The sequence below is a fragment of the Centroberyx gerrardi genome, chromosome 23 (genome assembly GCF_048128805.1).
Source record: "Centroberyx gerrardi isolate f3 chromosome 23, fCenGer3.hap1.cur.20231027, whole genome shotgun sequence".
NCBI lineage: Eukaryota > Metazoa > Chordata > Actinopteri > Beryciformes > Berycidae > Centroberyx > Centroberyx gerrardi.
This window is the reverse complement of record NC_136019.1, coordinates 15,068,535-15,086,373: the sequence shown is the minus strand read 5'-3', so window position 1 is coordinate 15,086,373 and position 17,839 is coordinate 15,068,535. Positions and strand designations below refer to the sequence as shown.

Genomic DNA, 17,839 nt, shown 5'->3' with positions numbered 1-17,839 from the left:
AGTAGTGTCCCTTTAAATGTGCTATCATTTCAAATTAAACCATAGTAGAGATTGGTAGTCTCTATCTCACACCAGTAGTATTTGCTAGTGCTAGAGCCTTGTCAAAATTAAGACTACATTTCCCATAAACCCTGTTGCACCCTGTCATGATAAAGCTGCTATTTGCCCCCTTCCCCTCCCTGGCGTCGCTCCATGTGCGTTTGTTTTCTCTTTCTCTTTACTGAAGAGGATAAACATGTTGCAAGTGATTTTTTTCCCCATCAGCCTTTCACTCCGTCCACCATCTGCCGTTACGAAAAACTCTCAAAGCCTTATCTCTGTTTGTGCTAGTGGGACAGCGCCCTCCTCCAGGTCTGTGCTCATGAAATCTGACCCAGTGGCACACAACATAAAATGCAGTGTGGAGGCCGGTGGAAGCTGCCAATCTTCTCAGCGATGGTCTCATTTGCTTACAGTAATTATACTAATGTCTCAAAATGAATGTGGTCATGATTTATTGATGTTAAAATGCAACACGTAGCGCACACATCCCAATCATAACATCTCCGGGGTCCTGTCTGTAGTCACGTGACGTGCCCATCAAGAAAGTGCAGAAATTGAGTGACGCTGTTTTCAAGAGCACGGAGCTTGACGCATCACATGTATAGATGTTTAATACATTTGTTCACCTTGGGAGCAACTTGTACTGTGCAGATTCTACTTCATTTCTATGCCTTTGAATGGGTCAAAAATGTAATAAAACCTGTTACTAAACTGCCAGATAATGCAATAACATTGTCAGGCTGATTATTGTAATATTAAAATAAATTACATGAAGATATGATTACATGAAGATGCAATAATTACCACTTTATGTAATAATATATTACATTATGAGGGTTTATTACTTTTTTGACTCATTTAGAGGGTCATTTTATTACATTTTGACATGTTATTATATTATCCGGTAGTATTACATGATCTGTAGCTACATGCAGGAATGGGTGGATTGATGGTGGGAAGGTAGGGATGTTTAGATTAAGAAATGTAAGAAAGCCTCTCACCCTCCCCCCCCTTCTCCTATCTATTTAACAATTTCAGATGCCTGTTTTCCAGGTGGAACTTCCACACTCTTACACTTGATCGCAGTAACACATTTGTTTAGTGTAGATTAGTCAACCTTTCTATCTCACCTCACCAGCATTTCCTTTCCCTTTTTTTGTTTTCCTGCATTCTGTCATTTTCTCTCTCTCTCTCTCTCTCTCTCTCTCTGTCTCTCTCTGTCTCTCTCTCTCTCTCTCTCTCTCTCTCACGCCCCAAATCTGAACATTTGTAATGCACTTCTTTTTTCGTTTTTTGGCCTTTGTTGTCTGTGAAGCACTTTGCGACAAGCCTGTTTGTTAAAAGCATTTTATACATAATTTAGGCTGTGTATGTTGATTTTGTGTGTGTGCGTTTGCACTCTTAAGGGCCAAAAATCCCAAGCGTAGGGGGGTGACAGTGAGAAAAACTGACTTGTGACGATATATTTGCTGGTGGGGAAAAACAGCTCAATTTAGTCGGAGGAATTGGCATTAGGGTTGTGGAGTAGCAAATTAGAGTAAAGGAGAATTCATTCTACAAAGGAGAATTCATTCTACAAACACAAGTGGTTTGTCTTGGGGAAAAGAACATCTGATAATTCTTGTTGGGCACTTCGATAAGTTATTTTCACGGTGTGCATCCTTCCACTGAACACCGCAGCCAGTGATTTCAGTTATTGGTCACTTCGCACCTGCCATTCATATCTTTATCATCCTGTTCATTCGACTTTGTGGATGAAGGGTAATTTTGTTGTTGAACTACGCCTTTTTCTTGAACTGCCTAATTCATACAATCTGTAGACTACTAGACTTTACTCGACACAGAGAAAACAGTATTTATAGTTGAACTAAGCCAACCATGCTCTTTCTTGTGAGAACTGACTTGTGTGAATGAATGTTCATAGTAGCCATAGTACTGATTGTGTTCGAAACTAGTGAGTTAATCTACCAAACCCATTATTTAAACCACTGGCGTCAGTCCAGTTGCTCTGAATGTCACCCTAAATTGACAAGCGCGACTGAAACACACACACGCGTGATAATTTGACCTGACATCGCCATTTAACAGATCAATGTCATCGATTGTGTGATTGATTTGTTTGTTGCCTCTGCCGTGTCACGCATATGCACATCACACGCACACACACACACATATAAGGCTGTGGCACGTGTACCGCGTTACTCCTACTGCCCCTGGACATTTCATGACCCAGCATGCACTGCTCTCTGGTTGGTAGAGGTGAAGAGTAGGAGGGGTTCGGGGGGGGGGGGGGGGGGGGCAGAGAGAGATGGTCAGATAAAGGGAAGGATAAAGGAGAAGGAGGGAAGGACAAAAAGATTAAAGAAATAAGAAGATGGAGGGAGGGAGAGGGACACGAGAGGGTAGGGTGGATGAGTCGGAAGTTTTATGTGGTGAAAGATTTTCAAAATTGTCAGTCCTTGCAGTATTGGCATGTAGTGCCACCAATCCTGCAGTCATAATCTTTAGAGGAAACATTTTATTACATTTATACTTGTGTGTCTAGTGTAGGTGAGTGTAAGTCTGATAAGTGAGTGTGTGTGGGGGGTTGGGGTGGGTTCCTGTTTTGCCTCCTGGCAGTGTTGTGGGCCCAATTCAACTGAACATATGCGCTGGGAGGTTCCCACTTGAAAACCTCAATGGCATTACCACCTCACTCCTTCCCCTGTTTCATTAACATCCAAGCCAGGTTTCTACATAGGTACCTGTTTCCTTCGTTGACAAAAGGGATTGTTATGCTTAGCACTCAGCCTCGTCCGCTGTGGGTGTGTGCCTGTGTGTGTATTTGTCTTTGTGCAGCAATGAAACTACTCTGCAGTAGGGCCTTAGATTCCCGCAAGCCAAATTAATGATGGGATCACTAACATGGCCTGTCTGCACAAGCTGCAATTCTCAAAAGCAGCACAGAATGAACCTCTTTTAAACCGGAAAGCTACAAAAGACGGAGCCACACAAAGTAACACTGCCAAACACAACTAAAGTGTGACAAAAACCATTGCCACTAATGTAACAATAGACTTGCAAAGCACTTAGCTAATCAGAAACTTACACAAAACTAGGCTAATCACAAATTGTAGCAACCATGATGGCTCCAAGAGCCAAAATGGATTGCAATAGCAATCCTCGTTCACTTAAAAGAGTCACTACAACTTAAACCCTAAATGTCACTGAACTTGGCCAGAGAGGATAAAGAGTAAACAAAGTGCAGTCCCAGCAAAAAAGATGACTATACACACAAAAAACGCACGCAAACAGAAGGACAGCATGAGCATTTCTCAAAACTGCCAGCCTTAACGTTTTCAGGGTTACAAAAGACAGTTACAGCCTACTAGCCTTCAGCAATGAACTATTGCACGCACAGTGGAAAACTCAAATGCCCTCTGCCTACCACTCACACACAATGGGGCAAGTGTGAAGAACAAACCATTGATTGCCACCACATACTACCACCAGATTACATTAGTGTGACCAAACTACTCTAGAATTAACTTTTTGTCTACCTAATACAGAAGCCTATCTGGCTATTATGTTACGGCAAACTCAGCCCCATTACTCCAGACTAGTGCCTGAATAGGACGGCCACTTTATTGAGTGGCCACTTTTTTAGGTACATCTAGCTAGTACCGCTAGTAGTCTCCTTTTGCCTTCGGATCCACCTGAATTCTCTGAGGCTTGGATTCAAGGTGCTGGAAACGTTCCACAGGGATCTTGATCCATGCAGACTCAATAGTCATTCAGTTCCTGCGGATTTTTTGGCAGCAGATTCATGCTAAAAAAATCCTTTCCGCCTCATCCCAAAGGTGCTCTGTTGGGTAGAGATCTGGGGACTGCAGGCCATTGGAGTAAACTGAACTGTCATGTTCCTGGAGCCGTGTTGAGACGCTGCACGCTTCGTGACATGGAGCATTATCCTGCTGGAAGTATCTATCTGACAAATGACTGTGGCCATGAAGGGATGCACCTGGTCAGCAGCAACGTTTAGGTTCACTGTGGTGATCAAATGATGCTCCGTTGGCACTAAGAGGCCTAATGTGAGCCAAGAAAACATTCCCCACAGCATTTCTCCACCAGTACCAGCCTGTACTGACACCAGGCAGGATGGATCCATGGATTCATGTTGTTTTTGCCAAACTCAGACCCTGCCATCAGCATGTTGCAACAAAAACCAGGATTTGTCAGACGAGGCAGTGTTTTTTCACTCTTCAGTCATCCAGTTTTGGTGATCACACACCCTCTGTAGCCTCATCTTGTTCTTTGCTGACAGGATTGGAACCTGGCAGGGTCTTCTTCAGCTGTAGCCCAGACACATCAAGGTTTGACAAATTGTGTGTCCTCAGATGCACTTCTGCACATCACTGTTGTGCTAACCTGATATTTGCATACATTTTTTGTGTTTTACCATTCTCCTCACAGGCCACTGAGTGTATACACACAGGTGCACATGCATAGAGGATGAGGCAGAGTGATGGGCATAACAGGATAGATCCCCTGCGTTGGAAAAATGAATACACTTTGCAATCTGGTTTCCTTTTGCCTTTTCTGCTCTACTCCCTCCACCTCGATGATGAATGATTTCACCCAAAAGTTTTGCACGGTGCAGTCGAGAAGCACCATTTTGAATGCAGTGGGAAATTTTCTGGCACTGCGAGGTGCTGGAGGTGGAAAAAAAAAAAAAGAAGCAACCTGTCGACAATCCTCGTTGACGGTGTTTGGAAAGTACTTGAATTTGAATTTTGACACCCTGTAATGATGTCGCAGATGGTTTCAAGCTGAATCGCAGATCAAAGACAATGCAGAGAGAGAGAGAGAGAGAGAGGTGGTGGGGCAAGCAGGAAAGACTGTTAAAAGAAGAGAAACCAGGGAGAGTGACAGTCACTCCCTCCGTCACTGTAGCTCTCTGCTCTTCATTCCCTCTTTGATTACTCAATCTATTCCACTCTTTCACTCCCTGCGTCTCTGTCTGTCATTCTCTCTCCTCTCTCTTCCCACCCACTCAGCACTCTTTCATTACTTGTCTCTCTCTCTCTCTATCCTCCTCTGGTCCATCTATCAATCTTTCTTTTTAACTCTCTCCCTTCCTCCATCTATACTTACTCATTTATCTCCCATAAACTCCTCATGAATTGTTCTTGATATAATCTCTCTCTCTCTCGCTCTCTCTCTCTCTTTCTCTCTCTCTCTCTCTTGCCCTCTCTCTCTCTGCTGTAAAGCTGTAAAGTACCAGCTATCTGTCCTTGTCACTTTCCATTCAAAGCTATAGACCAATATACATTCATCAGTGCTAGGATCATTTAAGCTCAGTCACACACGTAGCGCTTAGTCAGTGGGAAGGAGTGGAAAGCCACGTGTGTATATGTGTGTGTGTGTGTGCGCGCGTCACCCCAGTGACCTTTTCTTGTGCTAGTATAGCTCATTGATTTGCCTGTCAGACCTTGTAATACAGTGGCCACTCAATCTGTTACACTGTCTGGTACTTCAGTGACTGACTCAGAGTGTGTGTGTGAGAGAGAGAGAGAGAGAGTGTGAGATGGAGTGACTGATCCACATATCAGTGTGAATATGTGTTGTGCGTGTTTGCGTGCATGTTGAGTGGCTGGCACATGTCTGTCCTTCTGTAAGCGTGTGTGTAAGTTTGTGTGTGTGCCAGAGAGATAGTGTGTGTGTGTGTGTGTGTGTAGGTTTGTGTATGTATTCTACTGTGCAGGCCTTGTGCCTCGTTTTACTGTTACAATTCATCAATGAGGCCTTGGGTACTAGCTAAATGTATTTATCATCACTGTAGCAAGCTGTAAAAGAAGTACATACACACACACACACACACACACACACACACACACACACACACACACACACACACACACACACACACACACACACACACACACACACACACAAACCAGATGAAAAATTTGGCTCCGTGCAGAGAAGGTTAAGAGACTCGGGCTGAGAATTTACATTTTGTGTGTGTGTGTGATTCCCTGCGTGTCGGTAAGCATATATTATAAATGTGGATGTGTACTGTGTGTGTCTGTATGTGGCTTAAAAACAGTACATGTGTATATGGAAGTGTGCTGTGTCTGTGATTGTGTGTGTTGCTTATTCCTGACTACTTCTCTTGAGGTCATGGCTTCCATATTAATCATCCCAACAGCTGGGTAATAGGAGCTCTGCACAGGTGGTGCGGACACACACAAAAACACATGAACACACGCACACACACACCTATTTTTAATTTTTTAATTTCCACCAGACTATATATCATTTTATGTTAGCTGGGAGAACAAAGCTACAGAAGAATTGAGTGTGTGTGTTTTGGTTTTGGTGTGGTTTCTCTATTTGTGTGCGGGCCCTTGCATGTGTCAGTGTGTATGTCTGTGTGTGTATTTGTGTGCGCATGTTTGTGACTTTTTATGTTCAGCGCAGTTTATTGATGCCGTTATGTTTGTGTGTGTGTGTGTGTGTGTGTGTGTGTGCATGTTAATGAGTCTCTGTGGTAAAACTTGTGGGAAGCTACATATGCCATAAATGGATCTAATTTCTCTCTACAGAACAGAACTCAAGAGTACGAGTGTGTATCTAAATATTCTTTACACATGTGTTGTTGTACAAGGTCACAGTGAATATGAATACATGTGTCTGTAATTGTGTGTGTGTGTGGTGTGTGTATTGTGCTCCTGATCTGTCTGATTTCCCCTCAGAGCTCGAGCTGCTGTTATGAGTTTTCTTCACAACAAACCTAATTCTGCTAATTATGGCTCTAATAACCAGTTGATAAGCTCAAAGCAGGTGTTGATTTACTCAACTGAAACCATAGCCCACACACACACACACACACTCACACTCACACACCACTATTCCTGGCCTAGCTCAGGGTTAACTTTATATCACATATGTTCATTATTAATGTGTCTGTTGGGGGCAGAAAGATACAGTTTCTCTGGTTGTGTGTGTTTCCATGTACATACACACAAGTGCGTGGTTGTGTGTGCATGCTTGCCGTTGTGCTAATGTATTTGTGTATGTACCTGTGTGTGTGTGTGTGTGTGTGTGTGTGTGTGTGTGTGTGTGTGTGTGTGTGTGTGTGTGTGTGTGTGTGTGTGTGTTTGTGGGCATATGCTTTCTCCTTGTAACTCCCTCTCCAAAACAATTTTCCTTTTTCTCTGCGAGTTTTGTGCTTGTTCAGTAGCCAAATCGTAATTACTGCTTTTCAGCTTAAGGCCATCTCTCTCTCTGCAATCCCTCCCTCTCTTTGCCTCTGCCCATTTGATTGTCTTGACATTGAATACGTTTATGCTAGCCAAATGTTGGCAATCAAAGTGGTCCTTTAGGCGGTACGCTGGTTTAACAATTAAGGTCTAAACATGCATTTTTCTCTGTTTATCTGTTTGAAGACAGGGAAGAGGGAATTAATCTAGATCACTCACATCCTCTTGAAGTGTTCAGACTGTCTAAACTCCACCAAAAGACCTTAGACTACAAAAACGCTTCAGCAGGGAGGAAAAAAAAACAAAACAACAAAACAAAATGGCCTGTTCCACAAACAGCCCCAAACACATTTTTACAACTGCAGATGGTAGTTACTACCTTGTTTTGGATTCATCATACTGTACCTTCTATGCAAATTATATTTGCTTCTTTTCAACTCCTGCTGATTGATCTCTCTTTGTATTTTGGATTGCTCATAGCCCTGTAATTTCATTTTGATGTCAAGAATTGTTTCCTCTCAATATTTCCTTTTAAAAGGAGTAGGGGAGTACATGTCAAAATATGGTAATGCTCTGATTATTGGAATAATCAGTGATGCGGCTGGATATGAGGCACTTGCACAGATTACTATGATTGGTTAAATGGATGTTTCAGCCATTTTCACCAATCGGATTGCTTGGCTGGAATGGCCTGTTATGTAATTTGTGTCTCAAAATTACACTCTGCTTGCTGCTCCCACCAGGCAAAATGAAACTGGGGTTTAGAGAAAGGTTTTGATGGATGCATATGGAAAACACCAGTGTTGGAATACAAGGATGCTGATTTCTCTTATAATTAACATGCTATACTCTGAATGGATGCAGATTCACTTTTTAGTGAATAAACGCATACCAATTCACAGTAATTTTTTTTCATTGAGTTTTTCTTTTTTCATTTTTTTTTTATTTCTACCTTTTGGTTTCAGCTCTAGTCAGCCTCAGATCTCTGCTGCTTTGTTTGGCTATCAAATATGTGTAGTTTGGATCACAGTGTTGAGTTTTACAGATTTTCCTCATACACAGCAGCTCAGGACAATCCTCCTTCAAACGTGTGAAATCAAGCACATAGCCTCGAAATACACAAGCAGAAACAGAAATACATCATTCATATGGTTAAATATGCCTATTTTGTTCATTTTTTTCCTACTGGAACCATAGGAAAGGAAGCCTTTCTCCAGCATGCAACAAAAACAACACAGAGTTTCATAGCCTACCATTCAGAAAAGTCATTATTTCTATTAGTTAGGGATTTGCTGTTTGAGCGATTTTATTTACTTTATTCAGTAGTTGGCTCTATGTAGGAAAAATTTGTTTCAGTTAGCGTTTCTGTTCTGAAAGACGAACAATAAAAAAACAAAAAAAAAACAGCTGAGTTGCTTCTGTTGTAGACTGGACAGAAGTCCTAAATGGAAGATGTGGTTTGTAGCTTTTTAGTAAAGCATAGCCTCTAGTGGATGTTTGGTTTGCCATGGTGCGTCTGACAGGAATTTGTCTCTGTGACATTGGTGCAGAGATGTCAGTATGTACTGTCAACTTAGTCTGATGGTGCCAACATGGTACAAGGATGACTGGGCCTCACATACAGTGCACAGAGACAAAGACAAATGGGCAGAAGACTACACATATCACTACACTGAGCATCCTATAGCTGTGTGCATATGAACAGTAAGGTTGTAAGTGCATATTGGCCACAAGGAAGTTATGCTGAATGGAATGAGATGAAAGAATTTGTGTTGAAGAGCCTGTACTGCTGTGGCTGAAAGGCAGTGGTGGAAAGCCATCTTTTACAACGATGAGCTTTCAATAAATCCCCCTTGATTTATGATCTAATTATTACATTACAAGGAGACCATGAAAAATGCACTCGTCTCTCCATACCAGTAAAACATGAACTTTCTCATTCTTTCCTCATTTTAAATAGCTGTATTTGCATGGAGAGAGGAGAGGAGAGACTGTTAATGATGGGTGCGTGTTGTTGTTGTTGAGTATCTACATAACTGACGTTGTTATTTGAATCATTCAGTGCTTAAAAACCTCTTCCTTACCATGTTTTGCTGCAGGTGGGCTATGAGAACGCAGGGACCGTGGAGTTTTTGGTGGACAAACACGGCAAACACTACTTCATCGAGGTCAACTCCCGACTCCAGGTCGAACACACGGTCACCGAGGAAATCACTGAGTAAGTAACAGACCGCTGTGTGTGTGTTGGTGTGTGTTTCTGGGTGTGAGGCTGCGAGAAGTCGGGGGTTGTGTGTGTGCGTGCGGATGGTTGTAAGGTTAGGCTGGTGGGCGGTTGAATAGGGGGGATGGTAGTCTGTCTTTTTTTTTTGTGTGTGTGGTATCATCTGTTCACAGACAGGTGTACTGTTTCAAGGCTAGATGGTTCCCACTCCAGAAACTTAGTCAAGGAGACAGAGTGAAGGTTGGAGGCATGGAGGAGGTAGAGAGAGTGGAGGAAAGAGAGGAAATTATACAAGGTGGGCAAGAAAGAAACACCGGGAGACTGAGAGGGGGATGATATGTAGGGAGAGAGTAAGAGAATAAGAAGTGAGGGAGAGAGGATTGACAGAATGTTAACAAGTGGAAAGATATAGGTGTGTGTGAGAGAGAGAGAGAGATTAGGATGGAAGAGAGACAGAAAGACAGGTGGGATCAGTGAAGAGAAAAGCAGTAAGATGAGGTCAGAGAGAGGGCGAGAGACAACGGGATTGAAGGAGAGAGGTGAGAGAGAGAGGATAATGAAAGATATAAATAGCATTCCGCTCCACCGATGACCTGTGAGATTTGTTCTGCTGTAACGACACAGATGGGTCCGATACTCATACACACACACACACAAAACATACACACACCAAAACACACAGGTACAGGTGTGTCGGCCGCTCGATCACACCAGGGCCCATAAATGTCTCCCCAACACAGGTGCACACACACACACACACACACACACACACACACACAATTAAGGTTATTCAAATGCATATTGGATTACCAGCACAGTTAGCACAATTAATAGTGAATGGAATTAGCACAAATTAACAAATTAGCACAACTAATGCTGGCAGTTAGAAGGGGGGAAATTGGCATGAAAATGATGTTACCTGTTCCTACGGCAACCCAACACAGCTAGTGAGAAACACACACACACACACACACACACCTGGCCACATTTTGTGATTGACTCTTTTGTCAGCTGTAGTCTCTTTGTGTCTCGATCAGTCTCTGCATCTCACACTGGCTCCTTTCATCCTTTCTGTCTTTAAATCTGTAAGAAATACGCTGTTTATTTGCACAAAGAAGCTCTTTGATCAACTCGCTGTTGTGCGATGAGAAGATCGATATCGGTTTCACCTCTGTGTGCTTAGTGCTCTTCCATGCTTTTCAGATGAAAAGAAAGCATTTTTTTATGCTCTTTTCCCCTAAAGGAACATACATCAGTTTGATTGATACTACCTGTCTGTACTATACTTGTGCTATAATGGTCATACACATTTAAACCAGCCCCAAAAAGCTGTGTAAAGTGAGTTTAAGTGATGCTCTGTTGAAGGCTATTTTGATGAAACGTGTAAGCATGATGTTGGCCATCAATAAAAATGTGGCTTAATTAAGGTCTTGCCATATTTTTGTGAATACGTTTTTTAGAGTGCCACCATTCACATATATATATTTTTTTTCATGGAGTCATTCGAAGTTGGTTTGTAATCTTTGGAAGAGCAGTCAACCAGAAGAAGGTTGTATCAGGCGGCGCACCTGCTAGATGTTTTTCAGTTGAATTTAAGTGGCTTTACCCTCCACTGCATCCCTGCTCTGGACTCACAGAGATGACACTACTTACTACCAGTCTTGGCCTTGTTGATCTAAGTTGGTGGAGGAACTTATTTACTAAAATGTTGGTGGATTCAATTCATCCCGTGACACACAGGCAACATTTTGAGATGGAGTTAGAGACGAACACTGTTGCCTAAAATAGCAATAGGTATAAGTAAATGGGACGAAATACATGGGTGGGTTAGACTGAACAAATTCTAATGGTCATTACTTTTCATAGATTTTCTGCTGTATTGTTACTGGGTGTAATTGGTACGTCAACCACAAGTGTGCATACCATGTATATGTGACTCCATAGTGCCATTTTGACTCGCGCAACGCTATCTCATCTCTCTCTCCTTTTTCACCACTTCTTCTCTTCACAGCCTTCTCTCACTGCTGCTGTTTTTCTCTCTCACCTCTGCTCACCACTCTCCCTGTGTTGCTTTCTCTCTCTTTTTCTCGCTTTTCTGCTTCTCCATTTTTCTTACTTTATAAATGAGTACAATATGAGGAGGGCTTGACTGCCTGTGATACTTTTTTGGGGTGGAAAGGATATTTATCTACTATATATCTTGTCATGTTTTTGTACAGTTACCAGATATCTCTACAATGCCAACTTTCCAAGAATTGAGAAACTATTTTTAAAAATGTTTTTTTTTATTTCCACCACTGACATCCGTGTATTTTTGTCATTTTAATGCAGCGATAGTCTGGCTTGGGCCCAAGGCCGGAGACAAAGTCAGATATCAATTACAGTTTTAAAAAAATAAAAAAAAGATAAAATTGAGGATAAAAGGACACTGCAGGGCGCAGGCGACATTTTAGGAATATTCTCATCTAGGAGCCAATCACTGAAGCTGTCATGCTGGATTAGTGGTTAGCACAAAATGAGATGGGGGAAAGATCTTAACTCTGTACTTTAGACATCAATAGATGTTTCCCTGCCCTTATCTCTCTTCCCTCCCTCTTCTTTCTTTCTCTCTTTCCTATCTCTTACCCTTTCTCTCTTTCATTTTCCCATATTTTCTCCCCCCCCCCCCCCCCCCCCCACCTCCCTACACAAATAAACCCTGCAGTGCCGCGCTTCCACCAGCGAGCCGATAAGTTAATAGAGAGTCATTCTCATGTATTACAGACACGGTCCGCTCCGGTCCGGCCGCTGCGTTTTTCATATCCTCCTCGTCCCGCCGAAATCCGCATGTCTCAGAGAAAGAAAAAAAATACGACTTTTCCAGGAATTGGGGTCATTTGAATCGGCGGGAGCGTAAGAATGACTTGAAATACGCTGGGGAAATTATGGGGAAGATGGTCAACGGATAACCGGCGTCCTGCGTGAATCCGCAAATTTAAGCCTTTCTGGGCAAGGAGAAAAAACGACTGGGTTTTTTTCTCCTACTGATATTTTCTTTTTAAGGTTTTATTTTCTGCACAGTACAATGTGCAGTTTTCATTTTTTTTTTCACAGGTTTTTCTCTGTCTGGTCAGTCTGTATGGACTGATTTTCCAAATGAGTCTTTTTTCCATCTTTATCCACCTGAAACTGAATCTGCATACATTGAGAGTGTAACATCTCAGTTGTAGGGGAAATGTCCTGTTTGTAACGGGACAAGCATTGCAACAGCAGTGCTTTGTAGTGTAAATTATAACAAAGTGGAATCTGTACGGCGGTTACATTTGTACATAATGTCCATTAGTCTTGTAGTGTTTTCGTCTCACTCCGCTGCACTCCCTCCCCCTCTCTCCAAGGCCGGTGAGCGCATTAGTTTTTGTTTGATTCCGTGCGTACACGAGTGACTCTTATCACTAATAGAGCTGTCGGCCACATATTTTTTCACACACAGTCGTGAAACTCTCCTTTAAAACGTTCATTCCCCACTTCTCTTCCCCACCCTCTCTTTCATCACTTTCATCTCTCTGCCTAATTTGTTTTTCATCAGTCATTCCTTTCATTCCTCAATTCCTCCTACACTCATTTTACACTCTCTCTCTCTCTCTCGCTCTCACTTTCTCTCTCTTTCTCTACGCTGGGTGCGAGACTATAAGTTGAGCCTTGATTTCTGCCTCTCCGTTTGTCATTTCTCTCTCTCTGTCTCTCTCTGTCTTTTTCTTTTTTCTCCAGTGGTAAACATGCTAGAAGTCCCCCCCATTAGTGTGTTTGAGTGACTGTATCCCTAATGAACTTCTCAGCCTCTCCTGCTCCCCTTTAAACTTGTCGTTCACTCTTCACTCCTCCTCCCTCTTTCATCACTTTTCCAGCCCTGCCTGAGTCGTTTTACATCCGTCGTTCTCTTATTTGTTTTTTAACTCTCCCTCTGTCCCGTTGCTGTGAATCTACCGTAGATTGCTCTTAGTCTTTGCCTCTCACCCCCCCTCTCTCTCTCTTTCTCTCTCTCGTTATCGTTCTTTCCCTTCTGCACTTTCTCCCTCTCCTCCGTCACCTCTCTCCGTTTGTAGTTCGCTCGCTCTTTTTCTTTCTCTCATTTAGTCGTTATGTTTTCAGATGGTCTCTGGCATGTATTCCCTCACTTTGATGTTTGTGTGTGTGTCTGCTTAGTATGCAGTTTGTACTAACCGTTGCTAATGTGATGCTATCTGCAGTGAGGGTCAATATATTACACAGGTATCACAGTCTCTCTCTCTCTCTCTCTCTCTCCCTCTATCCCTCATTCCTCCCTCAGGCTCTTCCCTTCATCTGTCTGTCCTCAGCTGACTCCGTCCGCCCCTCTCTCTACCTCCGTCTACCTCTCATCCCTCTTTCTCGCCCCATTGCCTCCTCTTCTTCCTCTTCCTCGCTCTTCCCCTCTGCCGGCCTTTCGGTCCTGTCAGTTTCCGCCCCGTTCAGTCCTTCCCTCCCTCCGTCCGTCCCTCGCTCTGTCACTCCCATCACTCCTCCTTCTCTCCCTCTCCTTCCCTTCATCTCTCCCTCCCTCCCTCCCGCGATCCCTCTCTCTCTCCATTCTTGTTCCCCTCTCTCTCTCTCCCCCCTCTCGTCCGTCTCATCTTTGTCATTCTCTCTTCTCATTCCCATTCATCCTCTCCTCCCTCTCTCTCTGTCCTTTACCTGACCTTTTCCCCTTTTGCTCTGTCCATCTCTCACTTTATCTTTTCTCTTTCCCTTTACAAACTTGTACTCTTCCCTTAGCACCCTCCCTCCCCTCCTTCCCTCTTCTCTCTCTACCTCCATCTATCTCTTCCTCCTCCCTCTCTCTTGCTCCATGTATTACTGTTTTTCCTACCTCCATCTATCTCTTCCTCCCTCCTCTCTCTCGCTCCATGTATTCCTGTTTTCCCTCCCTCCATCTATCTCTTCCTCCCCCCCTCTCTCGCTCCATGTATTCCTGTTTTCCCTCCCTCCATCTATCTCTTCCTCCCCCCTCTCTCTCGCGCTCCATGTATTCCTGTTCTCCCTCCCTCCCTCCATCTATCTTTTTATTTGGTCCATCTGTCATGTATAAGTACAAGGGCTTGACAAAATAACGGAAACACAACATAATAAAAGGACTTTAATTTTGAAGTAATTAAATCAAAATTACTAAGGCGGCTACACAGGCGGGTCATTAAGTTGAATCCTCAATATATCAGCTTTAATTCCAGGTGCGTCAGTCACAAAAGCCGCAAGGGGAACACTCTTGAAAATGAGGAACGCCGGCGGGGAACGACAGAAACTTCAACAGGATAGTTGCTAAACAGTGAGAAACCACCGCCTCAAAATACTATTTCTCTCTCTTTTCCCCCTCTCCTCCTCCTCCTATCCTCACTCTTTACCTCTTTACCACTTTTCTTCACACCCCTCTCTCACGGTTACTGTTTTCCTCTACTTTTCTTGTTCCACCTTCTCTCTATATTACTCTGTTGTGTTATGTCTTCTTTTTCTTTCTCTCTCTCTTTCTTTCTTTCTCTCTTTCTCTCTCTCTCTCTCTCTCTCTCTCTCTCTCTCTCTCTCTCTCTCACCCTTCTCTTCTACGGCGCTGGGTAGGTTGACAAGGTGGTGTATGTTTTGTTTTTGACTATCTTCTCACTTTTCACTGCCTTGTGCTTCCTCTATATTGGTTTATATCTCTCTCTCAGGAAGGAAGAGAGGAAGAGACAAACGTAGCTGCTAAAAGGAAGCTTTTCAATATCTGGCCGGGTCATGAAGCCTGGAGTAGCTTTTTCAGAACTTCGGAAATATTTCACTCTTATGTTGACGTATATGTGACATGTGCATAAGAGATGTATTTCCGTGTCAATGTCCAGATGGCAGTGGCAACAGACACATTCCTCTTTCAGCCTCCACGATTTGGTCACTGGTCCTGTATTTTGTTAAAATTTGTTTTCAGATTTTTTTATTTCTCTCTCTCTCTCTCCATCTATCTCTCTCTCTCCCTCTCTCTCTCTCTCTGCAGCAGTGGTAATGGGTGCATGCACAAGTGTCAGTGAGGAGGCGGAATACCACAATCTATAATCAGAATGAACACACACGCTCATGCACACATACCCAAACACAATAAGAGAGTCATTCACAGATGCATACAAAAATACGCCCCCGCATTCCGAAAATTTTGATGCCCAAAGGCGTCGACGTGTACACACACACACACGCGCGTGTACAAACAGTGCACAGGGACATTATGCTAATGCCTATTCATCTGTCTGTCTGCCTTGCTGAATTCCTGTACAATGGGGGCAATTCTGTCTGATGGGTATACTGAGTGTGTATGTGACAGAGAGCGCGAGTGAGTTGGAGATACATGTAAGATATATTTTGTCTGGAAGGCATAGTGTGCGTGTGTGAGGGAGATACGCTTGTGTATGAGCTGTTTGTCTGTCTGAAAGGCGTAACTGTTTGTGTGTGTGTGTGAATGTGAGAAAGAGAAACTGCCTCTGTATTCAACTCGAGCTCTGCCTTTGAACTTCTCCTCTCTCAAGGTTCAATTTGTCCATAATTTAGCTGTAAACGATCTTTCCTTTGTGTGTGTAGTGTATCTTTGTGTCAGTGTGCATTCAGCTGTGTGTGTGTGTGTGTGTGTGTGTGTGTGTGTGTGTGAGCGTGCTGCTGTCAAGGGACATTGCACTTTTTGTTAGATTGGTGGACAGGAGTCCTTTAGATCCTAAAGTGATGTAATTACACCCCCGGGCTCATGCTGCGCCTGTGTGTGTGTGTGTGTGTGTGCTTAAAAGAGAAAGGGAGGGATTTTGTGCATTTTTGGATGGAACGGCATGAGGAGAAAGTGTTTTACCTTTAATGCAGCTGTGTGTGTGCACATTTGAGAGGCAGAAAGGGCAAGAGAGAAGGAATGCCGCAGCAGTGTGTGTGTGCACGTAATAGCCAACCTTTCAGATGGAGTTTGTGTCTTGGTATTGATCAGTAGAAAGAATGGTTGGGCAGTATGGCCTAAAACTCGTATCACAATTTAATTTGAAGCATTGACGATAACGGTACCTATCATATTTGTTTTCTCAAAACGTTTGTGAATCCATAAAAGGCTCTTTACTTGGATCCAGCGCTTGATCAGTTGATGAAGTCCTCTCCACAGTTTGAAAGGGAGCCATGTCCTTTTCATAGATCCAGTAATAGCATGCGTAATGTCGCTCCACTGCTTACTTTTTTTGTTTAAGGACAGCCTTCGGAAAATGTTTGAAAGCGACATCTGAATTGCAGAGCGACCGCTTTTCTTCCCACCGCTGCCTGATGATTCACTGTCATTTTCTGCGGAGCGCGTCTCGCTGCTTTTCTCCTCTCGCAGAATGTGTTTGGACTCGAGGTGATGAAACGGATTCCTCTCTCTGTCACCATTTCTCCTCCTACATTTTGAAACTGAACAATGGAGGCAGGGGCCGTCCAAGGCAGCCGGCCAGTCCGGTGAAAACCACGTCGTAGAGTTAGAATCCATACCGTAGAGCAAATTCATACCAGTGTACCTTTCATACCGTTAATACTGAAGCAGCATATAGACCACGGGACAGTAAAACTCTCCTGCTGAAACACAGGATAATAAGTAATAAAGTATTCATGCATATGTGTGTTGAATCTGATCAATATGTCACAGAAGAATCAATTCAGGTTAAGGGCTTCCCACAGACAACCAGTGTTGTATTGATCACTTAACCAGTAAATATGTAATTAAATAAATTGTATCATATCTATCACAGCGGAGGTGGATGACATTGACTAGCCGATATCCAATTTTTAATAAAAGGCCAATATCACCCCGATATATTGTAATCCTAATCTGGTGACACCAAACGAATGCCCTTAATATACATTTGTAGTGTTCTGTAAAAGTAATGGATCAAATCAGCACTTGGTATTGGCTAATACTTCAAGTTTAATACTCAGAAGCTGTATTGGTGAATGAAAAACTGTTATCATTACGTTCTCGGTATCAAGCAAGTGAATAGCCTGCCATGTAATACTGCTGTTTGAAAGTGTGTGTAAGAGCGAGAGAATGCTTTAGAGAGTTGCCTTCATTGCGTTTAGTTGTAAATACAGCAACAAGATGAGCAGATGAATAGGCTGCCATGTACTATTGCCTTTTTCGAAGTGCGCCCAAAAGATTGTGGGTGTCTTTGAAAGAGAGAAGAGGGTGCGTTCTCCTGCTCTTATTGCTTTTGTGTTTGACAATTTTGGAGACAAAGGGAGAGAATTGGAGAGTATGTGCGTGCGAGCGCGTGTTTTTGTGTGTCAGAGAAATTGAGTGAGCATTGTTTTTGCCTTTATTGCT

The 17,839-nt window shown here is 43.0% G+C and overlaps 1 protein-coding gene across 1 annotated transcript in view; it reads left to right on the top strand.

Moving 5' to 3' along the window:
• The window catches only part of LOC139917252 (pyruvate carboxylase, mitochondrial-like), a 281,612-nt gene that overhangs the window by 46,438 nt on the left and 217,335 nt on the right, over positions 1-17,839 (top strand). Inside the window, exon 10 of the mRNA XM_078291757.1 lies at positions 9,386-9,504. Within this exon, the coding sequence (XP_078147883.1) occupies positions 9,386-9,504 (119 nt within the window). The remainder of the gene's footprint in view (positions 1-9,385; positions 9,505-17,839) is intronic.